Genomic DNA, 27,484 nt, shown 5'->3' on the forward strand with positions numbered 1-27,484 from the left:
TGCAGAAGCGCGGAGGGTATGCGCACGGTGCAAGTGTGATGCGCAACACGAGCCAATCGGGTATGCGTATCATTATGCCTCCTTTAGAGGAGGTCAGGAGTTCGACTCCCGTTGGATACATATTAAAAACACAATTTCATTCCTGCCATAAAGTATCCACCCATGACACCTTTCTCATATCGTTTGGGGGGTAAAGGGGAGGGGTTTTTACTTGGCCGTGTCCTTGGATCGGTTTCAAGGTTTCCTTCCGAGCAGCGATGTGGGCGGGGTTATTATCGCTGCATCGGAATAGTTGAAACGGGAGATGATCGTAACGGGTGGTTTAGTCCCCATCAGGTGATCCCAATCGCTGTCCAAAAAAAAAAAAAAAAACTCCTTATATACTAATTGGGCCTGCTAACACTCGACATTCCCGTCTGACTTTTATCGGGCTTCAGTTATACGAACTTGAGACTTTTATGCACCAACAGGGTGGAAGACTTTGGGCTTCAAAACGGTTAACCGACACCTCCGGGGTGTCGACTGATCGTCAGTCACCACATGGTTACATTGTACTCGATAAACTTAAGAAAGTTATTACCGTGTTTCAAAATAATTATTTATTTTACCATTTAAATTTATAAATATATTTGAAAAAATTTCCTCTAAAATAAGTGTCAACTTTCAAAACCTTAAACTTTCAAAACCTTAACTATTTTTATAAATCTAATAATTTCTGCAGTCAATACTTTCAAATTTTTTTTTTTTTTTTTAATATCTCAAATCGTATAAAATTTTTTGAGACAAAAATTGGACTAATCACGGAGTATAATTTTTTTTAAACAAAAGTGGACTAATATTACACGGATTAATTATAAATTATAAATTATAAAAATCTAAATCTATACCTTTTTAAAAATAAAAAATCTAAAAATGTATGAGTGCCATCTATGATCTATGCATAGGTAGTGGGTGGGGTGGGGGAAAGCCTTGTAAAACAGATATTCGGATGTGACAACTCACTGTGAGGGTAAAACCAATTTTTACTCTGCCTTTAAAGGAATAGAATTCTCTAAAGTTGCTAAAAACATGACTAGTCATGTTAGACTTATAACATCCGTTAGATTTAATAAAGGGTTAAGATCGAACGTTAAACCTTTACCTTAACTTCCGTCCTGTTTTACCTCAACTTCCCTCCATTTTATTAACTTTCCTCCATCAAATTAATGCAACATACTAACAATAAATAATAAAGATTATTCATATTCATAATAAAAAACAAATTAAGTTTAAATTTAAAATCTGACTCCATCGAATATCAAAGACTTGATCTCCAACAATCAATTCATTTTTAAAGTTAAATTTGAATTCTGATTCTCATTTCCAATTTTCTACAATAACTACATGAATCTTCAAAATTATATGAAAACTACTCCGTATTTGATAATGAGTTACTTTTGTACTCGTAGTACATAACGTATACGTCAGTTGAGAATAAGATATGGAAGTTATAATAAAATGGAGGGAAGTTATAACAAAATGGAGCGAATAAACAAATATGGGAAAAACTTTCAATCTTGACTCTTCATTAAATCTAATGGATGTTATTTGTCTAACATGACTAGTCATGTTGTTAGTAACCGTAGAGAATCCTAATCCGCCTTTAAATTACACCTGCAACCAAACATTCAATTTTCACCTACCATCAATCATATTCAACTTTATATTCCACCAACAACCATTCACCATTTTAAATTTATGCTTCTCGTGATACCAGTAGAGACGAAGCATTGTTAATGTTTAATTTTTTTTGTTTGTTTCCGTTTTACGATATTCTCTTTTCACCCAAAAAAATTAAACATCTTAAATTTTCACTTTACAACCACCTACCTTTAACCATCTACCAAGAATCCTGCAACAATTCAGTTGGTCATTGTTCACGACTGTAATATTATTCCAATAAACATGAGATACATAAAGATCCACAAAGCAAATCTTCAATGGCGTATGATTCAACATCATCCAATCACACGATTACCAACTATGACGTGTTTATGAACTTTAAAACAGGTAATTTATATAACGTTTTAAATTGTGCATATATTTATTTCTGTCGCTGTTCTTGATACTTTTCCTACAAATTGAATTTTTAGATTTATTTAATTCCTGTTAAAGATGTACTCCGTACTATATGACTAGAGTCTAGAGATGATACTATGTAATTAGTACTATATATGTTACATACCTCATTTTTATATAAAAGTTTTTGTAAACGTTAAAGTCTGAGAGAGACGGTGTCAGTGTAGCCGTGTACGTGCAGTCGCCGGTATATTGCCGGAAAAACTGTGTTGGCCGGAAATCAGTTTTCGAGGCAAGGTGGACTTGTATGGGACACTTGTATGGGTTTGAGGGGAGAGAAAATGGTAAATGGTATAACTAAATATAAATAAAAATACATGGATTTAATTGTTTTGATTTTTGTAAGTCGGTGATGATATTTAATAAATTTTTTTTTTTTGAAAGGCAAGCAAGATTATATAAATATAAAAAAAAAAGTACACGAAAAACACTAGCAAGAAGCTAGAAATTCACCGACCGCCCAAACGCACACGAGACCACACACAAACCGACAATAAACTCGCTCGAAACCCTAAAAGAAAATGCACACGAGACCACACACAAACCTACAATAAACTCGCTCGAAACCCTAAAAGGGCATTAGCAATTTAGCACGAAGACAAAAAAACACCCGACGACACTAAGGAGACTCAGGAGACTCTGTATTCGAATTCGAGGGCACGCAAGAGGAGCAGCATGAACAATAACCAACATCATCATCGTCCTCATCCGAACAATGCATCAGATTCTCGATAAAATATCTTTCGTGCCAACGAAAATTTTCTCGACGTCGTCTACGCTTCATATTACACCTCCCCAAAACATGTTTAATGAAATGACTTTTAATCAATGGGGGGATTTTTCTCCTCTTAACACGAAAACGAGCAACTGTAGTCACGTCCTGCAGTTCGACACAATCGCGTTTGTTTAAACAAGGGTCACTCAGATCTCGTTCATCGGAAGCCTGCTCCGTCCCATTTGTTGCAGAAGTGTCTAGCTCAGAATTACTAGATTGGGCTGACCCACATGGTGTTTTAATCTCAGGCCCACTTTGAGATTTAGGTGGAACTTTATGATCAGAAAGAACACGCGTGCAATCAATACCTACTCCCTCGAGACCTGCAGAGCAGACATTGGAATTCGCTACATCAACGTTCGATTCTTGAACTTCACACAACGACGGTTCCTGATCTGAGCTTAATTCCGGTGAGGAATCGACCGGAATTTTAATAGATTCAACCTGAAAAACCTCAGATTCAACCTGAAACTCCTCCGACTCATCGGACGCAGATTCATTTTCGAAGCAGTCGTCGGCCGGGATGAACTCACCTTCTTCTTTATCATCCGTCCCATCTGCAGATTTAGGTTTAATTAATTCGTCTCCAGGTTTATCCTTGATTCCTTCATCACAGGTTCCAAAATTTACTTCCTCACTTGATAATATCTTTTTTCCCATGCTAGTACTTATGTTCGATTCTGAATTTGATTGATTTTTACTGGATTTGTCATAAGCAACTCCAGTATCCGCATCAAAAACGTTTTGATTCACTTCGACCAATGACCAAATTAGTCGATCTTTGTTGAAACTAAAGATGAGATTGTGATTGTTCACCGACTCGAGGAGATTAATTTCGATATATCTGCCACCAATTTTTAACTCGATGCTATTGTTCACAGGAATTTGAGACACCTTGGTTACGTTGAAAGAACCTGTAACTGAATCAACAAAGCTTTTCCCTTCCCATTTAGAAGGATTGGACAGCCCACAGCTCTAAGGAGCAGGTGGAAAGTCATCAAATCCTTCAACATTCGATTTTTTCTCACTACCCGTACACGGTGAACGATGAACAATATTTCTTTCCAAGGCCTTGTAAGCACGAATCCACTTCCCATTAACTTTTATGGTGTTCAGGGTTTTTGTGAAAGAATCGACATCAGTAATGTCGTCAAAACGAAAATACTCGAAACGTTGACCGCTCGACAATCTCTTTCGTGGAAAGAACACGTCTTTAAGAGTACCGTACTTCTCAAAAACGTTCCGGCAATCTACTCGAGACCATGACTCCGGGAAATTGAAGATAAAAAAAGATGTTACTTGTAACGACCCTGGAAATTCCAACTTTTATTAATAATATTCATTATTAATACTTGCGCATTAATAAATGTATTTTTATACGTTTACTTGTTATCGTACTTGACTTTACATGACCCGACGCATCTTTGTGACTCGCGTACTTTTCTCGAATAATATTTTCAAATATTATTTACATTCATGATTATTTATTATTAATCATTTTTAATTAACTAAGGTTAGTAGTTAATTACTTGGGCTTTATTTATTTTAATTGCTTACTTGGACTTGGGCTTGTGTTAATGAACTTAGAAGTCCACCCTACTTATCTTAATGGATTAATTAAGAGCCCAACATTATGTTAATGACTTATTAAACTTAATCAAGGATTAACTAGTGAAGGAATCTAGTTACTTACACATTTACACCTTGTTCCCATAACCATTTAGCTTTATTTCTTCTTCTAGCTCACACCATACTCCAAGAACATGAGAGTAGATTTGGACCTTCCCCTTTTGGGAGGCCTTGACCGTCGGCCAAGCAGGGGGAGGGGGAGGTTCAAGTTTATTTTTTTTTATTACTTAGTCACTAGTTCACTTCATTTCTCACACACACATTTACTTGCATTCTTTTACTCTCTTTTTTCTCTCATGACTTGTAAGTAACAAACTTCATACTTCCTTCTTTTTCTTTACTAAAACCGAAACCAAACATGAACATCATCATCATTTCTTCTTGTTTAATTACTTGTTGTTGTTTATTGTTGTTAAGGATCAAGTTCTTTAACTTGTATCTCCATGTATCTTGGTTACTTTCACCCTTTGTTTGTAAAGAACCAAGAACAAAGAATCTAAACTTTCTAGTTTATGGTTCTACACTTAATGTTTTAAAGATTTAAAGTTCATGAGTTGTAAAATCATTACTTGTGTTCATGTTTGTAAACTTAAGGTTTACTTTCTTAAAGATCAAAGCCTTGGCTTGAATCTTTAAAGTATGAACAACCATGGACTTGTCACTTGTAAATTTAACTTATTTCTTCCTTTTGTTCATGTTTTAAAGTTGTGATTCTTGTTAAGCTTGGTCAAGTGTTACTAGTTAATCTTGATCTCATTTTTCTTCAACTAAAGTTAACTTCGTAAGTTCAAGAACATGGAAGTATAACTTTCTAGTTACAACTTCATATACTTATGAAAGATCTAAGTTTCTATAGCTTATGGTCTACTTATTTTGTTATAAACAAAAGCTTGTAAGCTTACATACACTTTACAAGATGAAAATCTAAGTTTCATAACTTATGGTTTCATTAAAAGTAAAGATTCAAGTGTTATAACTTAGGATCTAACTTAAGAACTATAGATCTAGACTTTTGAGTCTAGGATCTTCAAGATCTAACTAAGAACTATGTTCTACAACTTAAGATCTTGTTTATTTAGTTTACTTTCAAGTTTATAGCTTAATATTACTTTTACAATTCATGTATGTGTCGGATTTAAGATCTTGATGTAACTTTGGTTCATCAAACTACTTACAACACTTAATTGAGTTGTGCTACATATCTTAGACACACACTAGTGTTATGATAGTCAAAACTTGGTAAAGATGATGTAAACCCATCAACGAGTTGTACACTTGAAGCTACAAGCATCAAGGATGAGAACCGTGATGAACATCAAGCACCAAGAACCCACTGGAACACCTTTACCTACTGTCTTTCCGGGACTGATCAGTAACCTGGGCTACTGGAAAGTTGATTTTCAGCTAGTTCGGTTCGAGTAGATGATTTTCCGTTTAGACCTCGTCTTAATCCGAGTTACGGTTTAGGATCTATGGCCTCCCGAAAGTCACTACACCCTATTAACGTTGTGCTGAAATTTCTGACCTACTCGCACTTAAACCGTCACCACGGTCAAACGAATATAGGTCGTGGCGACTGATCGAAGTCAGCCTTGTTTTAAACTCTTTTCTAGAATGAAACTTACTTTATACTTTTTGTTTGATGATGAATGTTGACGATATTTAAGACCTAATTTACATACATTTAAACCTATTGGGACGATTTACTGACTTAGTAACTTTTGACTTAGGTTGAGGACCTTTTGAAAAAACGTACTTGCTTACTTTTCCCGAGTCAACTTTACTACTACTTTTCCACTGTGAGTTATAGCATCCCTTTTTACTATAACTATCTTAGGGAACTGAGAATACATGCGCATTTTACGTTTTACATACTAGGCACGAGTACTTAAACTTTATATATGTGTGGGTTATACAACGGCATAAACTTTCCCCTTAGCTCGGTAACGTTTAGTCATTGGTCTTTGAACCGGTGAACGCGAATCTTAGATATGGATCCATAGGGTTTGACATCCCCACTCGGGCTAGTAGCGCTAGCATTTAACGGGTGTTTAATACTTCGTAAACATACGCACCCGCCAAGTGTTCTTCTAGGGGGTGATAAACGTTAAGTTAGTTACCAAGTGCCCACGGTTATACATATACTTTTCATACTGTTTTGAAACGCTGTTAAAGCATTGAAATCTCGTGGCCTATCTTACATTACTGTTATACTTAAACTATAGCTCACCAACCTTTGTGTTGATGTTTTTAAGCATGTTTTTCTCAGGTGTTTAAGGTTTGCTTGATTATGCTGTACTAGTCATGCTTTGTAGACACCCTCTGCTGTTATTAGAGATGTCACCGCATGAAACGTTTATTTTGCATTCAAACTATATTACTTTTGAAACGATGTATTTGTAACGACCTATGGGTCACTGATAGTTAAAGCTAAGGGGTATAAAATACTATTAATTTTAGCAGGAAATACTATTAAATACGATACAATTTTACACAAGATATTTATTTATTTAGATAATGGATATACTTAAACCTTGCTACAACACTTATAGGCAGTGTACCTAATCGTACAGTAGTGTAGTTTTTAGTAAGTCCGGTTCGTTCCACAGGGAAAATCTTTAAACAAAGCTTAACGTTATATTAGTTTACTTTTATAAAAATACAAATATATATATAAGTAATATTATTGTTATAAAGTGGGATTTTTACCGTTTAATGACCGGTTTGTCGATTTTAAAACTTTAGTCGCAGTTAAAACCAAATGTAAAATAATAAATAAATACAAGACTTAATTTAAAGCGTAAAGTAAATAACGATAATGAACTTGCGAATAATAAAAGTGCGATAAAATAAACTTGCGATAATTAAAAAGTACGATAATTAAAAGTGCAATTAAATACAATAAAAATAAAAATGCGATAATTAGAAGTGCAATTAAATATAAAATAAAGAAAATAAAATATGAAATAAAAGAATTATGCTTATTTAAACTTCCGTAACCATGATGTTTGACATGTTGATTTTAGTTTTATGCCCATGAGTTAATTGTCCTTTGTCCTGGATTATTTAATATGTCCATACGGATTTGTCCATAATAGTCCATCAGTCATAAATATAAAGAGCGAAAGCCTTCGTCAAATTATTCTTATTCCCGAAGTCAAATATTCCAACTAATTGGGGATTCGAATTGTAACAAGGTTTTAATATTTTGTTTAATGAATACACCAGGTTATCGACTGCGTGTAAACCAAGGTTTTACTACTTTGTTAACAATTACACCAATTACCCTTGAATGTAATTCACCCCTATTTCAACAAGTCTATTAACTATTAATCCAGTTCCGTATCCGGTAAAATGAATAATTATTGGTATTTATAGATATCCCGCCCACCGTACCCAGTCAAGCATATGTGGTTATATATAAATACGTCGAATTATAAGTTTGTATATTAAATTAACAAGGTATTGTTTAGTTAATATAAAACCCATTAATAACCCAGTCTAATTTCCACAAGTGTCGTTCTTTTATCCAAACCCCAATTATGGTACAAAGCCCAATTACCCAATTTCAGTAATTAGCCCAACATCATGATTACTTCGGATTTAAATAAGCATAATAATAACTTAGCTACGAGACATTAAATTTAAAAGGTTGAACATAACTTACAATAATTAAAAATAGCGTAGCGTTACACGGACAGAATTTCGACTTACACTTTTACAACTTTCGCTAACATACCCTTATTATTAGGATTAAAATTAAAATTAAAATTAAAATTAAAATATAAATTATAAATATAAATATTACGTATATAGATAGAGATTGATGAATATTGGATGATTTTTGCGATCAGAATTCGTTTGCTTTTATAGGGAGTTTCAGTTTTTGGGGCTCCGCGACTTGCGGCAAATTTTGCCTTCAAACTCCGCGACTCGCGGAGGTTGAAAATACAGCTCACCCTCTTTTGGCTTCTTTCTTGCCGACGATTTATAAATATATTATAATATATATATTAATATTAATTTTAAGAATTAATTATATATTGTATTATATTTATGTACATAGTTGACTCGTAATTTTTAGTCCATTGCGTCGAGCGTTGAGAGTTGACTCATGTCCCGGTTCCGGATTTTCGAACGTCCTTGCGTACAATTTTATATTTTGTACTTTGCGTTTTGAATCTTGTACTCTTGTAATTTCGAGACGTTTCTTATCAATAAATGGAACCTCTTTGATTGTATTTTGTACTTTTGAGCTTTTTGGTCGTTTGCGTCTTCAATTCGTCGAATCTGTCTTTTGTCTTCACCTTTTAATATTTAAACGAATATCACTTGTAAATAGAACAATTGCAACTAAAAGCTTGTCTTTCTTGGGGAATAATGCTATGAAATATATATGTTCGTTTTTAGCATTATTAAATATTTCCACACTTGAGCGTTGCTTGTCCTCAAGCAATATAGTCTTGAAATACTAGAATCACTTCTTTATTCTTCACACTTTGTACATCAGTGATTTCTATACGGCGGTATAAACAATGGTAGTAACGATATGGTTTACAGTCCCACATGATTATAAAAATTTAGATCCATTAAGGAAATTGGATCTTTATGAAAACATTTGATCTTTTGAAAATTAAATCTAGCTTTTACCCTAGATAAGTTTTCCGGAATAACCCTTCACCGGTGTTTGCAAATTATTTTTGTGGGTTTGGTGGGTTTCATATTTGAAAATTTTAGCTCAAAACTTATGGTTTTGTGTCACCCACTTGCTAACCTTGTATTAGGAAAGCAACACGTCCAGTTTACTTGTCCCGTATATTACCTTTCGGTAAACTACCGTCCGGTTGTAAAGGAAAGCGTTGAACAAGCAACTGTTAAGGCAATGTCCCCTGATATGTTTTTAATTATGGTCTATAACGTGTCGGACGCAATTACTATCCTTGGTAGGAGCAATAGTAAAGCTCACCCTTATAATTTTTCGGTCTGGTACAAGGTCCTGTCTTTAACCATGTTATGCAACCACCGTTCTTACGGTTGACACCCGATTTGGTTCAGATGACCTAATGAATTCCAGGTGAATTCCTAGGATTTTACGTTCAATGGTAATGAACGCATTGAAAATGAGTTTTTAGAAAACAAATCGGTTTGTAATTTTGATCAAAATATTTTCTCGTTCAGGCTCGAGTTTAGATATCATTGAATTCCATGAGTTTGAATTCTCAATCTTTAAGGTCAATCTCTAGGATTGAGTAATATCAGGCTTAAAAGCTGATTTTTGATCTTTTAAGGAGATTATCCTTTCTGGGGATCTGATTCATTAGTCTTATCCAGCTAATTTGCACGGTGCCCCCCATTGTACTAGATAAATCCTTCTCATGGTTAGGATAAATCTGACCACTTGGCGACCCTGTTTAATGCTGAGGTCCGTGGATTTTCTGCTGATTTTAGTGATGACTTTTTTAAGTTTTTCGTCAACCTACAGTTGGTCTGGGCGACAACTTCCTGACCTAAATCAAGAAGCGCGTTTCTTTTTCGTAAGACTTTACTTCCTTTTAATGATGGAATTGATTCATCGTGTAGATCCATCTCTTCTTTTCTTTCATCGGGTAAAACAGTTCAGTTTAGTCCAAAGCAAAAGTATTTTCAGTTATTTGTACAAAAATATGTGACATATGTTTTGAATAATTTGGAAAATTTTCCCACACTTGGCTTTTATTTTCCTTTTTATTGTCCTCTATTCCATTTTAAATGAATTTTAACATTTTGATTTGTTTATCAATTTATGTCCTTTCCGAGGTAACAATAATTTCGGTGTTAAAACCTAGTTTAATCATTCATAAATATGTATAAACATGATTTTGAGTTCATTTAATTGAAAATTTTGAAAAATTTTACTAGAATTGGGTAATCAGTATATAAGACTAGGGCTGTTCTTTATTATCAGAGAGTACTAGATTCTAATACAACTACTACTTTACTAGTATTTCTAATGGTAACCAAGTGTATAAAGTAAAAAATTTTAAAATCCGAAAGAATTTAACCCCTTCCCACACTTAAGATCTTGCAATGCCTTCATTTGCAAGAAATCAGTAACAATTTAAATTATTGAGGGTGATTTGTGTAAAAATGATTAAATTTTACCAAAGTTTCCAAACATATTTGTGTTTGCTTGCTGAATGATAAATGGTGCATATCATTTGTTTATTCCGTCTTGTTGTTATTTCACATATATTTTGCATCTTGTCGTCAAAATTAGTTGCTTTTTCTGAACTTAATGCCAGTCTTTGAAAATGCGTTGTTTTACCCTGTTGTGTACATAAGATAAACTGCAAACATATATACATATTTTTGAAGTTTGGTATATTACCCCACATTCAAAAATTATTAAAATCTAAGAATAAAAGTTAGAAAATTATAAAAACTATTACAATATTAACATAAGTATTAAACGTATCAACATTACAAATTACAAAATAAATAAAACTAAGTAGACTAGGGATGATACTGATACCAGTAGGGGTTCCATGCATAACCATAGGTGCTATAAAATGCTTCGGCTGGGTTATACGTAGGATACGGTGGTTGAATATCTATAGACCAGGGAGGGAATATGGGCTTTGAAGTAGGAATATAGTTTCTACCTGTATGTTGTCAATAAGCTATGATTTGGTTTTGTTGAACTTGCCAATCTTCAAATGCTCTATGTCTAGCATTTTCGTACTCCTGTGAAGCTATAAACCTTTGCATTTCTTGCATTTCATTTCCCCCTCCTACATTACCTTGCTGTTGGTTTCTCTCAACCTGTGGATGTCTACCATGGTATTGTACTGCGGCGTTATTTCGCCTCTTCAAAACTTTCGCACCATGGTATACATTTAAACCTATTGTATCGCGGGGTTCTGGTTCTTCGACTAATAATCCCCCCCGACTTATATTCACACCGAGATATTCAGGAATCAAAGTAATAAATATATCACCTCCTATTATGCTATGCGGTCTCATCCCCCTAACCATAACTGATAAATAGTAACCCACACAATAAGGTATACTTACAGCGCTTTGTGGGTCTCGAATACACATATGGTAAAACAAATCCTGTTCATTTACCTTTTCCTTGTTCTTACCTCTTTGTGTAATCGAATTAGCTAAAAACCTATGAATTACTCTTAATTCAGCTCTATCTATATCCAAATAAGAGTAATTTCTCCCCTTGAATCGGTGATGGCTAGTCATTTGACTCCATACAACATGCGTATCAAAATTTTCGTCTATCTTCCTACCGTTCAATATCAACCCTCTACAATCGGCAGATGCTAACTCCTCAGGCGTATATATACGTAAAGCCTGAGCCATGTCTAGTAAAAACATGTGGCGCATCGAACCTCCTAACAAAAATCTAATAAAAGATCGATCGGTTAAACTATCTACCCGATCATTTAATTCTATACTACACAACAATTCTTTACACCATACTTTATATACAGGTCTACGCATGGTGAATAAACGTACCCAGTCGTTAAAAGTAGAATTACCATACCTCTGTGCAAGTAATTCCCTAATTGGCCCGGTCAATTCTACAGCTTCTAATGGTCCCCATTCTATGACCCTAGGTACCTCAACAACTTTAGAATGAAGAGTATGCAAACTCCTTTGGTATTTTGGATAATCTATCCAAAGTCTGTCAAATCTCAGGTTCGGGTGCAAATCTTCCAAGTGCATATCAGAAAATGTCATGACTGGATGAGGTATATCTTGTTTGTAGTAGTTATCCACCTCCTGTTGTTCCGCATTCTCAGCAGGAGCATTGCGAGCTTGAGATGAAGATTCACCCCTTTCAGTCTGCAAAACACATCAAACACAATTTTTGTGCATTCAAATATGCATTAGTGTCAGCAAAATTATCAATCAAAATAATTACAATGACATGATCAATTTATATCAAACTTAAGCTCATTTTCATATTTTCATCAAATCTACACTTTTTGAAATAAGCATATACGAAAATGTTTGCCAAGTTCATAAGCATTCAACTCAAATAACATGTCAAAATAATCATTACTAGTAATTAAACAAGTTTCAAATGGCATTATCTCTCAAAAATCAAGTTCATGAATTTCAGACTTGAAAAAGTTCACTTTAATTCTCAAAATCATGTTTAGGCTCAAAGTTTGGATTATTTAACTACCTAAACATGTTACACTACTTAATTTAGCAACAATTCATGACAAAAATCGGCCATAACCTGTTTATATCAAAAAGCCCCAAATTTGCTCAAGAACACAAACTCTAGATTACTCAAAATTTGAATGTTAAGGCTTCTAATCATGTTAAATATCATCAATCTAGGTTATACAAGCATAATACATAAACAATTGAAGCATAATTACACTAAAAAGAATCAAAATCGAATTGGGTATAAAATTGCTCAAGAACACTAATATTCGGATTAAATGGTGTTTAGGTGTAGAAATTTACCGTTTTTCTTTAGTAATTCCTTAATAGCATCCTTCTTAACATGATTTTAGTAAAAGATTTGATGATTAACGGTTAAAAATTGTGATTTTGGGGGTGTTTTTTCGGGTTTGTCCTAAATTAAAGTATGCCAAAAACATTACTTAATTGTTTTAATTAGTATAAAAAAAAAAAATACAAACTCCGCGACTCGCGGAGTTTGATGGGTCAAACACCGCGACTCGCGGAGGGACCGAAATACAGAAAAAAATTAAACGCCAGAACAGCTCAGTTGCACACCACAATACAGAAAATACTGCGAAAACAAACCGCAAAAACCCGAAAAATACCCCCCCAAATTCACAATTTTTGACCGTTAATCATCAAATCTTTTACTAAAATCATGTTGAGAAGGATGCTATCAAGGAATTACTCAAGAAAAACGGTAAATTTCTACACCTAAACACCATTTAATCCGAAAATTAGTGTTCTTGAGCAATTTTTTCCCCAATTTAATTTTGATGCTTTTTAGTGTAATTATGCTTAAATTGTTTATGTATTATGCTTGTATAACCTAGATTGATGCTATTTAACATGATTAGAAGCCTTAAACTTCAAATTTTGAGTAATCTAGGGTTTGTGTTCTTGAGTAATTTGGGGCTTTTTGATATAAACAGGTTATGGCCGATTTTTGTCATGAATTGTTGCTAAATTAAGTAGTGTAACATGTTTAGGTAGTTAAATGATCCAAACTTTGAGCCTAAACATGATTTTGAGAATTAAAGTGGACTTTTTCAAGTCTAAAATTCATGAACTTGATTTTTGAGAGATAATGCCATTTGAAATTTGTTTAATTACTAGTAATGATTATTTTGACATGTTATTTGAGTTGAATGCTTATGAACTTGGCAAACATTTTCGTATATGCTTATTTGAAAAAGTGTAGATTTGATGAAAATATGAAAATGAGCTTAAGTTTGATATAAATTGATCATGTCATTGTAATTATTTTGATTGATGATTTTGCTGACACTAATGCATATTTGGATGCACAAAAATTGTGTTTGATGTGTTTTGCAGACTGAAAGGGGTGTGAATCTTAATCCCAAGCTCGCAATGCTCCTGCTGAGAATGCGGAACAACAGGAAGTGGATAACTACTACAAACAAGATATACCTCATCCAGTCATGACATTTTCTAATATGCACTTGGAAGATTTGCACCCGAACCTGAGATTTGACAGACTTTGGATAGATTATCCAAAATACCAAAGGGGTTTGCATACTCTTCATTCTAAAGTTGTTGAGGTACCTAGGGTCATAGAATGAGGACCATTAAAAGCTGTAGAATTGGCCGGGCCAATTAGGGAATTACTTGCACAGAGGTATGGTAATTCTACTTTTAACGACTGGGTACGTTTATTCACCATGCGTAGACCTGTATATAAAGTATGGTGTGAAGAATTGTTGTGTAGTATAGAATTAAATGATCGGGTAGATAGTTTAACCGATCGATCTTTTATTAGATTTTTGTTAGGAGGTTCGATGCGCCACATGTCTTTACTAGACATGGCTCAGGCTTTACGTATATATAAGCCTGAGGAGTTAGCATCTGCCGATTGTAGAGGGTTGATATTGAACGGTAGGAAGATAGACGAAAATTTTGATACGCATGGTGTATGGAGTCAAATGACTAGCCATCACCGATTCAAAGGGGGAAATTACTCTTATTTGGATATAGATAGAGCTGAATTAAGAGTAATTCATAGGTTTTTAGCTAATTCGATTACACAAAGAGGTAAGAACAAGGAAAAGGTAAATGAACAGGATTTGTTTTACCATATGTGTATTTGAGACCGACAAAGCGCTGTAAGTATACCTTATTGTGTGGGTTATTATTTATCAGCTATGGTTAGGGGGATGAGACCGCATAGCATAATAGGAGGTGATATATTTATTACTTTGATTGCTGAATATCTCGGTGTGGATATAAGTCGGGGGGATTATTAGTCGAAGAACCAGAACCCCGCGATACAATAGGTTTAAATGTATACCATGGTGCGAAAGTTTTGAAGAGGCGAAATAACGCCGCAGTACAATACCATGGTAGACATCCACAGGTTGAGAGAAACCAACAGCAAGGTAATGTAGGAGGGGGAAATGAAATGCAAGAAATGCAAAGGTTTATAGCTTCACAGGAGTACGAAAATGCTAGACATAGAGCATTTGAAGATTGGCAAGTTCATCAAAATCAAATCATAGCTTATTGCCAACATATAGGTAGAAACTATATTCCTACTTCAAAGCCCATATTCCCTCCTGGTCTATAGAGATTCAACCACCGTATCCTACGTATAACCCAGCCGAAGCATTTTATAGCACCTATGGTTATGCATGAAACCCCTACTGGTATCAGTATCATCCCTAGTCTACTTAGTTTTATTTATTTTGTAATTTGTAATGTTGATACGTTTAATACTTATGTTAATATTGTAATAGTTTTTATAATTTTTTAACTTTTATTCTTAGATTTTAATAATTTTTGAATGTGGGGTAATATACCAAACTTCAAAAATATGTATATATGTTTGCAGTTTATCTTATGTACACAACAGGGTAAAATAACGCATTTTCAAAGACTGGCATTAAGTTCAGCAAAAGCAACTGATTTGACGACAAGATGCAAAATATATGTGAAATAACAAGATGGAATAAACAAATGATATGCACCATTTATCATTCAGCAAGCAAACACAAATATGTTTGGAAACTTTGGTAAAATTTAATCATTTTCACACAAATCACCCTCAATAATTTAAATTGTTACTGATTTCTTGCAAATGAGGGCATTGCAAGATCTTAAGTGTGGGAAGGGGTTAAATTCTTTCGGATTTTAAAATTTTTACTTTATACACTTGGTTACCATTAGAAATACTAGTAAAGTAGTAGTTGTATTAGAATCTAGTGCTATCTGATAATAAAGAACAGCCCTATTCTTATATACTGACTACCCAATTCTAGTAAAATTTTTCAAAATTTTCAATTAAATAAACTCAAAATCATGTTTATACATATTTATGAATGATAAAACTAGGTTTTAACACCGAAATTATTGTTACCTCGGAAAGGACATAAATTGATAAACAAACCAAAATGTTAAAATTCATTTAAAATGGAATAGAGGACAATAAAAAGGAAAATAAAAGCCAAGTGTGGGAAAATTTTCCAAGTTATTCAAAACATATGTCACATATTTTTGTACAAATAACTGAAAATACTTTTGTTTTGGACTAAACTAAACTGTTTTACCCGATGAAAGAAAAGAAGAGATGGATCTACACGATGAATCAATTCCATCATTAAAAGGAAGTAAAGTCTTCCGAAAAAGAAACGAGCTTCTTGATTTAGGTCAGGAAGTTGTCGTCCAAACTAACTGTAGGTTGACGAAAAACCTAGAAAAGTCATCACTAAAATCAGCAGGAAATCCACGGACCTCAGCATTAAACAGGGTTGCCAAGTGGTCAGATTTATCCTAACCATGAGAAGGATTTATCTCGTACAATGGGGGGCACCGTGCAAATTAGCTGGATAAGACTAATGAATCAGATCCCCAGAAAGGATAATCTCTTTAAAAGATCAAAAATCAGCTTTTAAGCCTGATATTACTCAATCCTAGAGATTGACCTTAAAGATTGAGAATTCAAACTCATGGAATTCAATGATATCTAAACTCGAGCCTGAACGAGAAAATATTTTGATCAAAATTACAAACCGATTTGTTTTCTAAAAACCCATTTTCAATGCGTTCATTACCATTGAACGTAAAATCCTAGGAATTCACCTGGAATTCATTAGGTCATCTGAACCAAATCGGGTGTCAACCGTAAGAACGGTGGTTGCATAGCATGGTTAAAGACAGGACTTGTTCCAGACCGAAAAATTATAAGGGTGAGCTTTACTATTGCTCCTACCAAGGATAGTAATTGCGTTCGACACGTTATAGACCATAATTAAAAGCATGTCAGGGGACATTGCCTTAACAGTTGCTTGTTCAACGCTTTCCTTTACAACCGGACGGTAGTTTACCGAAAGGTAATATACGGGACAAGTAAACTGGACGTGTTGCTTTTCGTGTTTATCGAAAGGTAATATACGGGACAAGTAAACTGCAAGTGGGTGACACAAAACCATAAGTTTTGAGCTAAAATTTTCAAATATGAAACCCACCAAACCCACAAAAATAATTTGCAAACACCGGTGAAGGGTTATTCCGGAAAACTTATCTAGGGTAAAAGCTAGATTTAATTTTCAAAAGATCAAATGTTTTCATAAAGATCCAATTTCCTTAATGGATCTAAATTTTTATAGTCATGTGGAACTGTAAACCATATCGTTACTACCATTGTTTATACCGCCGTATAGAAATCACTGATGTACAAAGTGTGAAGAATAAAGAAGTGATTCTAGTATTTCAAGACTATATTGCTTGAGGACAAGCAACGCTCAAGTGTGGGAATATTAGATAATGCTAAAAACGAACATATATTTCATAACATTATTCCCCAAGAAAGACAAGCTTTTAGTTGCAATTGTTCTATTTACAAGTGATATTCGTTTAAATATTAAAAGGTGAAGACAAAAGACAGATTCGACGAATTGAAGACGCAAACGACCAAAAAGCTCAAAAGTACAAAATACAATCAAAGAGGTTCCAATTATTGATAAGAAACGTCTCGAAATTACAAGAGTACAAGATTCAAAACGCAAAGTACAAAATATAAAATTGTACGCAAGGACGTTCGAAAATCCGGAACCGGAACATGAGTCAACTCTCAACGCTCGACGCAATGGACTAAAAATTACGAGTCAACTATGTACATAAATATAATATAATATATAATTAATTCTTAAAATTAATATATATATTATAATATATTTATAAATCGTCGGCAAGAAAGAAGCCAAAGGTGGGTGAGCTGTATTTTCAAGCTCCGCGAGTCGCGGAGTTTGAAGGCAAAAATTGCCGCAAGTCGCGGAGCCCCAAAAACTGAAACTCCCTGTAAAAGCAAACGAAATCTGATCGCAAAAATCATCCAATATCCATCAATCTCTATCTATATACGTAATATTTATATTTATAATTTATATTTTAATTTTAATTTTAATCCTAATAATAAGGGTATGTTAGCGAAAGTTGTAAAGGTGTAAGTCGAAATTCTGTCCGTGTAACGCTACGCTATTTTTAATCATTGTAAGTTATGTTCAACCTTTTTAATTTAATGTCTCGTAGCTAAGTTATTATTATGCTTATTTAAATCCGAAGTAATCATGATGTTGGGCTAATTACTGAAATTGGGTAATTGGGCTTTGTACCATAATTGGGGTTTGGATAAAAGAACGACACTTGTGGAAATTAGACTATGGGTTATTAATGGGTTTTATATTAACTAAACAATACCTTGTTAATTTAATATACAAACTTATAATTCGACGTATTTATATATAACCACATATGCTTGACTGGGTACGGTGGGCGGGATATCTATAAATACCAATAATTATTCATTTTACCGGATACGGAACTGGATTAATAGTTAATAGACTTGTTGAAATAGGGGTGAATTTACATTCAAGGGTAATTGGTGTAATTGTTAACAAAGTAGTAAAACCTTGGTTTACACGCAGTCGATAACCTGGTGTATTCATTAAACAAAGTATTAAAACCTTGTTACAATTCGAATCCCCAATTAGTTGGAATATTTGACGAAGGCTTTCGCTCTTTATATTTATGACTGATGGACTATTATGGACAAATCCGTATGAACATATTAAATAATCCAGGACAAAGGACAATTAACCCATGGGCTTAAAGCTAAAATCAACACGTCAAACATCATGGTTACGGAAGTTTAAATAAGCATAATTCTTTTATTTCATATTTTATTTCCTTTATTTTATATTTAATTGCACTTCTAATTATCGTATTTTATTTATTGTTATTGTATTTAATTGCACTTTTAATTATCGTACTTTTTAATTATCGCAAGTTTATTTTATCGCACTTTTATTATTCGCAATTTCATTATCGTTATTTACTTTACGCTTTAAATTAAGTCTTGTATTTATTAATTATTTTACATTTGGTTTTAACTGCGACTAAAGTTTTAAAATCGACAAACCGGTCATTAAACGGTAAAAACCCCCTTTATAACAATAATATTACTTATATATATATTTGTATTTTTATAAAAGTAAACTAATATTGCGTTAAGCTTTGTTTAAAGATTTTCCCTGTGGAACGAACCGGAACGTAATAGGTACACTGCCTATAAGTGTTGTAGCAAGGTTTAAGTATATCCATTATCTAAATAAATAAATATCTTGTGTAAAATTGTATCGTATCGTATTTAATAGTATTTCTGCTAAAAATTAATAGTATTTTATACCCCTTAACTTTAAAATTTCAAATGTGATTTTGAGGGTGTTTTCTCGGATTTTTTCGGGTTTATTTTCGCTGTATGTGTGGTGTGGGTTGGGGACTGATCAGTTCTGCCCCTTTTATTTTTTTTTCGGTATTTTTGGAACTCCGCGAGTCGCGGGGTTTGGTAGCCTCAAACACCGCGAGTCGCGGTGCTTGGTTTTTTTTTATTTTTTTTATTTTATAAAATCTTAACTTAATAAACAAATATAAAATAAATTTAAAATTTTGTTTTCCTTTGTTGTTTAGGACGAGGTCGTTTCGGATCGATGGCCTAGTCCGTCCTTCGACAAAATTTTAAAATTTGTCTTTTTCAAGCGATTGTTTTTAAAGCTTAGATTTTTGGGTTTTTTAATGTTTTTGGCATACTTTAATTTAATAAGATTAAAAATAATGATAATAAAAGTTCTCGTCCCTCCCTCGGGTAAAGCAATTTCGGTTCAACGACCTCGTCTTCAACTTACGACGAATTTTAAAGATCATATTTTTAACTTGATGAGATAAAGTAAATTTTTGTTTTTAAATTTACAAAACTTAAATATAAAATTCAAAATTAATATTTAAAATTCACACCAAACTTAAAATTTGAAATGCATAAAATTAAAAATTCATATTTTTAAAAATTAAAAATTCACACCAAACTTAATTTAAAAATTCATATTACAAAGTTTACAATATTAATTTAAGATTTATATATTAATTTTAAAAACATGGTAAAAATAAAATTAAAAATCTTTTTGGCTTTTTATCCCACTTTAATCAATCAAATATTATCAAAAATAAGCGCCCCTCTTTTCGGTAAAGTAATTTCGGTTCCAAGACCTAATTTAACTCATGACGAATTTTTGAAATATTTTGGGTTGATTGATTAAAGATATTTATACCTTAAGAATAAACGTTAAATTTCGCAGTGATGTAATAAATTTTTGAATGATATCAATAATTTCGGTCGCCAAACCTAATTTTATTCAATACCAATTTAATACTTTATAGCGAACAAATTAGCGTTTATTATCAAAAGGTTAAAAATAAAAAAAAAATAAAAACTGTACAAACATACCTGTGAAATAGATTTCTTAGTTATATGATCTATCCCATTCATAAGATAGTCGGTTTAATTGGTTTTCCATGGCTACATAGGCGTAACCTCGAGCATTCAGTGTTTTTTCTTCTAAACATATGAACGGTCCGTCTCTGCATAAAGTAACAAATTCGGTGTTTGAATAGGTTTGATTATTTGAACATTTACCTCCATGTGACCATTTTTCGCATTTGTGACATCTTTCTAGGTGTCGTGCTCTTCTTTTCGCTGCGGATTTTGATTTTCCTTTACTAAATTGTAACTTATTATCTTCGCATCTGGATTCTTTTCTAACTCCGTCCAATCTTTCTTTGATTACTGATACTATTTCACTCGGAAGTGTGTCTTTATTACGTTTAGTGATCAAAGCGTGTAGCATTAGACCATGGTTTAGTTCACAGGCAGTCTTCATTTCCTAAAAAAAATAAAAATTCAGAATGGGGGGAGAAGACTAGTTCTTTAGGGTCTGCTAGGGAAAGACCGTTCGGGTTCCATTTTCGAGAACTACACGAAAACAGACAATCTAACTCTAGCAGAAATACATATTATCCTTTAAAGACTTGATTCTCCCCACACTTAGTTAGCTGTGGTGTCGAAATTGTGATTAACTTCGTTGTCGACTTCCATCGGACTATCTATATAATGTTTAACTCTGTGACCATTAACTTTAAATTCAATCCCATTTGAATTTATTAATTCTATCGTTCCGTATGGGAAAACTCTTTTGACTATGAATGATCCAGACCATCTTGATTTCAATTTTCCAGGAAATAACTTGAATCGTGAATTGAAAAGAAGAACTCTGTCTCCTTCTTTAAATTCTTTTGAACTTCTGATTCTTTTATCATGCCATTTCTTCGTTCTTTCTTTATAGATTAACGAATTATCGTATGCTTCATGTCTTAATTCTTCTAATTCGTTTAGTTGACTTAATCGTAGACGTCCGGCTTCATGTAAATCAAGATTACATGTCTTCAAAGCCCAAAATGCTTTGTGTTCAATTTCTACTGGAAGATGACATGCTTTTCCATAAACAAGTCTAAAAGGTGTGGTTCCAATTGGAGTTTTGTAGGCTGTTCTAAAAGCCCAGAGTGCATCCTCCAATTTAATGGACCATTCCTTCGGATTTGATCCTACGGTTTTCTCTAGAATACGTTTTAAGGCTCGGTTGGTATTTTCAACTTGTCCACTTGTTTGTGGATGATATGCGGTGGAGATTTTATGAGTTACTCCATATCTTTTAAGAACTTTCTCAAGTTGATTATTACAGAAATGAGTACCCCGATCACTTATTAAAGCTTTCGGTGTTCCAAACCTTGACTACAACTCGTGCATCGTTAGTTGGGAGAGCTTGTGCTTCCGCCCATTTAGATACATAATCAATGGCTACGAGAATATAGAGATTATTATGAGATTTTGGAAATGGACCCATAAAGTCAATACCCCAAATGTCAAATAATTCACATACTTCGATGACATTTTGTGGCATTTCATCACGTTGACTTATTTTTCTGGCCCTTTGACAAGCATCACAGGATTTGCAAAGAAGGTGTGCGTCTTTGTAAATTGTAGGCCAATAGAATCCAGCATCATAAACTTTTCTTGCTGTTAGTTGAGACCCATAATGCCCTCCTGTTGGTCCTGTGTGACAATGGTTTAAAATTTTACTAGCTTCATCTCCAAATACACATCGGCGTATTATTCCATCGGGACAACTTTTACCACACTTAAAGGACTCATATACGGAGCCATGGCCACTGGTCTCACCTTAATTCAGTAAGGGTAGAGGCCGTGGTGACTGATCGAAGTCAGCCTTTGTTTTAAACTACTTTCATGAACGAAACTTACTTTACGCCTTTTGTTTGATGATGAATGATGATGACCCTTAAGACCTTATTTACATACTTTTAAACCTATTCGGACAATTTACTGACTTAGTACTATTTGACTTAGGTTGAGGACCTGTAACGACCCGGATTTTTCCTATCGTTTTACACTTATAAGATTAATATTTACATAAATTAAACCTTACCAACATGATAAGCAATCTAAATTGTTGAGACTTATGTTTTTGAAAAGAGTTTTACACAACGTTTGACCGTTCAATTTGACCGATGATATCACGAACTATATAACATACGATAATTATACGTTTGTGTATATATATGTATTTTTATATATTTAACATGATCTAAGAATGTTTTAACATCTCATTGTGTACTAATAACAATGAGTTTTCAAAACGATAACTATATGTGACGTTCTTCGACTTAAATACTTAAAACTTATAATGCTTATCCATGAATCCTTGTTCCGTTTTCTCAAGATTTTTATACGTATATCTAGGGTATATGTACTCGTATCATACCCAACTTCTATACGTATTTACTATTAGTATATACACATCACAATCACTTTATTAGCAGCCATGAGTCAGCCAATTTTGGATCTTAGCATGCATGATTAATCAATTTGGCATATTACAAGACTTTTACACAATATTACAAATTTATACATCTTTTCACCACCATTTATACTCCATTCCAATTTCATTTTTACTACACATTTTCTCTAACCAAAAGCACACTCTTAGGAACCTTAAGTGTTCTTCACAATCTCAGCAAATAACCATGAAGATCTAGCTTCAAAAACAAGCCTTAATTATCATAATAAATTCCTTACAAGAAAACTTCAATAATCCTTTCAAAAATACAAGTTTACTTCCAACCTTTTGATCCAACTCCACCACCCTTTTGATTTTAGGATTTTTCACATCTTTTACAGTAACTTTGTCCAAGTAACTTGAGGTAGTAACCTTGTTCATAACCTTATTCGATTCATATAGCTATTTTATTTTGTGTTGTAAAATTTTAACAAGAACATAGTTTGAATGATTTCAAACTTGTTTGCAAACTAAATAGATCCTTTTAACTTAACTTTTAAAACACTTCAAGACCTGTAATATATCATAATGATATGCTAACTTAACAAGATATAACTTGGTTTTACAAAGAACATCTTAAAAACTGAATCTACGTCGTCAGAGTGCAACCGGGGGCTGTTTTGGGTTGGATAATTAAAAACCATCTTAAGCTTTGAATTGAAAGTTCATGTTCTGGAAAAATGATATTTCTTATGAATATGTTAACACATAAAAATTTCATGGTTTAACTCAAAGTGTAAGTATTTTTAGAAAAATGATCATTAAATGTTGTTTTTATGATGGAAAATGATCACTTTCATAAGTTTCACCAAAGTTTGACCTATAACCTGTGACTTCGAATACAACCTAAGGTATTTTCAGTTCATATTATTAAAATTTGACTCGATCCAAGGAAGTGGCAAGTTGAACCAACAAAAACGGAGTTGTAATGAAGAAACTACGACTAAAACAAGATCGGGTATCCGAAGCTAGTTTAGCTACGAAAATATTTGGAGAAAAATTAAATTAATCATATATTTCTAATTAATATGATATTTGATATATATTTACTTATGATTTGATTTTATATATTTCAGGACCACCCGTAAAAAACACGAGAAGATTAATCATAAGACCTCATGATTGTACGCAACACGTCACTTGACAACATGGTACCATGGGTCGAGATTAATTCTGATCAATACGAATACGATGGGGTCTTTATTTATTTTATTTAAGCAACTAATTGTGGACCACTAACATCGGACTGCTAACTACGGACTAAGAAAATATTAAAAGTATTAAAAGTGTATATATATATATATATATATATATATATATATATATATATATATATATATATATATATATGTAACGATTACTTAAAAAGAAAATATGTTGATATATTATATATATGGTTAGGTTTGTGATATCAATCGGAGATCAAGTCGTGTTTATTACCTTCAAGGCAAAACGTGAGTATATAGTCCCACTTTTAAACTCTAAATATTTCGGGATGAGAATACATGCATTTTATGATTTACGTTATGGACACAAGTGATTAAAAATATATATTCTACGTTGAGTTGTACCACTGCATACTTCCCTGTAACTTGGTAACTACTATTTACATGAGGTATTGTAAACGCGAATCCTGTTGATAGATCTATCGGGCCTGACAACCCCAACCGGACTGGACGATCTGTATTCAACGGTTGCACAGTACTTCGTTTCGGTGACTACACTTGGTACTGTGTAGTAAGATTTCATAATAAAGGGAATATGCGACGTTGATTAAATGTTAAGTATGGTTATCAAGTGCTCAACAACTTAGAATATTTTTATTAAAACATTTATATATGAAATCTTGTGGTCTATATTTATAACGCTGCCGGCATTAAACCTATATCTCACCAACTTTATGTTGACGTTTTAAGCATGTTTATTCTCAGGTGATAATTAAAAGCTTCCGCTGCAGCATGTTGAATTTAAGCAAGATCTTGAGTATGCATATTTGTGTCAAAAATAAAACTGCATATCGGAGGATTTGTAATGTAAAATATGTTGGAAGTCGTATTGTTATTATCACATGTAAAGTTTGTAAGTCTAAGATTATCGCTAAACGAGAATCATTATTAAGTTGTTTAAACCTTGTATTTGTAATAAAAGCTATGGTTTGTATTGTAAAAACGAATGCAGTTTTTGAAAAATGTCGCATATAGAGGTCAATACCTCGCGATGAAATCATATGTTATTGTATTCGTCCTTATGGTTAAGGTCGGGTTATGACAGGACCCGTTTGGACAACCTTCATTACTTGCTTACTTTCCGAGTCATACTTTACCGCTACTTTATCATTGTGAGTTATATCATTCTCTTTTTACTTTAACTATTTTGGGAACTGAAAATACATGCGCATTTTACGTTTTACATACTAGGCACGAGTACTTACACTTTATATATGTGTGGGTTATACAACGGCATAAACATTCCCTTTAGCTCGGTAACGTTTAGTCATTGGTTTTTGAACCGGTGAACGCGAATCTTAGATATGGATCCATAGAGTTTGACATCCCCACTCGGGCTAGTAGCGCTAGCATTTAACGAGTGTTTAATACTTCGTATACATACGCACTTGCCAAGTGTACTTTCAGGGGGTATAAACGTTAAGTTAGTTACCAAGTGCCCACGGTCAACATATACTTTATCATACTGTTTTGAAACGCTCTTTGTAGCACTGAAATCTCGTGGCCTACCTTACATAATGTTATACTTAAACTATAGCTCACCAACCTTTGTGTTGACGTTTTTAAGCATGTTTTTCTTAGGTGCTTAAGGTTATTTGTTTCCGCTGTCGTGCTAGTCTTGCCGTAGACACCCGCTGCTCTAGTGTTATCACCGCATGAACTGTTTAACTGCATTCAAACTTTAATACATTTGAACTATGTTTTGTAACGACCTAAGGGTCACATACATTTACTCATGCTTGCTATTCGTAGAAGCATACTGTTGGTGTAAAACATTTGATGTCGGTTATGACGTCACCTTTTTTTTATCGTAAATGCAACTTCTTTTATTACAGCATATAGTACTTAACCTTGTAATGATCCTGTTGTTGATGATTCGTACACGATACTTTTGTACGGGGCATCACATTTGGTATCAGAGCATTGGTTGTAGGGAATTAGGTTGCATTAATGAGTCTAAGGCCGACCCGAGTAGGATTCACTAATAGGACTAATCTACACCTTGCTAGTTTACGTGTTTCTGCTGAACTTACTGCATGCTGCTGCTTACTTTTACTGCTATATGCCGTATGCTACTACATGATTTCACTACTGTATGATATTACTTGCTTTCGATTGCATGCTACTTCTGTACGATACGTTATTATTGCCATGCTACTTATTGTTATACATGATTTAAGCTGTTGGCCTAATACGTGCTTGCTTTATGACTTACTAACATGGAAAATTTATTTTTCCTTGTTCAGATGTCGGATGTTCCACCTGCTATCGTTTTGGGCAGTTTAGACTCTTCAGCTACCCCACCTGCTGCTGCTGCCGACACACCGATCCCGATACGCACCAGTGACTCCGGCGCTTCGTCTTCCGGAGCTAGTAGTAGTGCGCCGGCACCAGTGGCTACTATTGACGGACACGTGGACCCTACGGAGATTCCAGCTCCGTCTGCTCCCGGACCCTCGGAACCACAGCCCCGCATCGGTGGTGTTGTGATTCCCGCGGAGTTCGGGGAAGGGCCATTCCGTAACCATATGCGCATGCCGTGCCGACGCGCTCCAAATGGACGTTTAGTGCCGATTCCGCCAGGCAGATACAGACAGATGATGGCCGCCCACGAACTGCCAGTTCAGCTACCCGTACAGCCACCACATGATTCGGACGACCCGTCATCCACTGGTGCTTCATCCGACCACTCCTCCTCAGACGACTCCAGTGATGATGAGGACCCTGCTGATGTACCTATACAGGCACCCTCCACCCCGCGGAAGAAGCGGTACCGTTTTGATGGCACCGTCACTCCAGGGGTGAATGGAGGTCGTGCTTTCACTGACGCGTTTGGTCGACGTCGTAGGGTTACTGCTCGTATGCGGCTTGTACCGTACCCTGCCGACCCACAAGTGCGTAAGACACCCCGTTACGTACTGACTATTTCTGGAGCCGGAACGTCTGCACCCCGTGTTGTGCGGTCTGCACCACCCGCACCACCGGCACCACCCGCACCACCTGCCCCACCATCTCCCTCTAACGAGGAACTGGGGAGGGAGGTGGGAATCCTCCGAGCTTGGGTTACTGAGCTCGAGGAGCAGTTGGCTCAAGTTTTAGACATCCTACACCCACATTCACCGTAGGACCTTTTGTATTAGATTTCATGATGTAATCTAGTTGTAGTTTCATATTTCACTTATGTATTGTACGAATCTATCATGATGTATGAAACTTATTATTAATGAATGAAAACTTTGTGATGTTACTTTTTGCACAAGTGTTCTATTTACGTTACTGTATAG

The 27,484-nt window shown here is 34.2% G+C and overlaps 1 protein-coding gene across 1 annotated transcript; it reads left to right on the top strand.

Annotated features, from left to right (window-relative positions):
• The first annotated feature begins 1,621 nt into the window (after positions 1 to 1,621).
• Positions 1,622 to 27,484, top strand: LOC139870081 (uncharacterized). Its single transcript, XM_071857932.1, has 3 exons — positions 1,622 to 2,049; positions 26,447 to 27,262; positions 27,461 to 27,484. The coding sequence occupies exons 2-3, from the start codon at positions 26,447 to 26,449 to the stop codon at positions 27,482 to 27,484; spliced, it is 840 nt and encodes a 279-aa protein (XP_071714033.1). The 5' UTR covers positions 1,622 to 2,049.

Source organism: Rutidosis leptorrhynchoides, chromosome 10, assembly GCF_046630445.1.
Source record: "Rutidosis leptorrhynchoides isolate AG116_Rl617_1_P2 chromosome 10, CSIRO_AGI_Rlap_v1, whole genome shotgun sequence".
In the NCBI taxonomy this organism is placed as follows: Eukaryota; Viridiplantae; Streptophyta; class Magnoliopsida; order Asterales; family Asteraceae; genus Rutidosis; species Rutidosis leptorrhynchoides.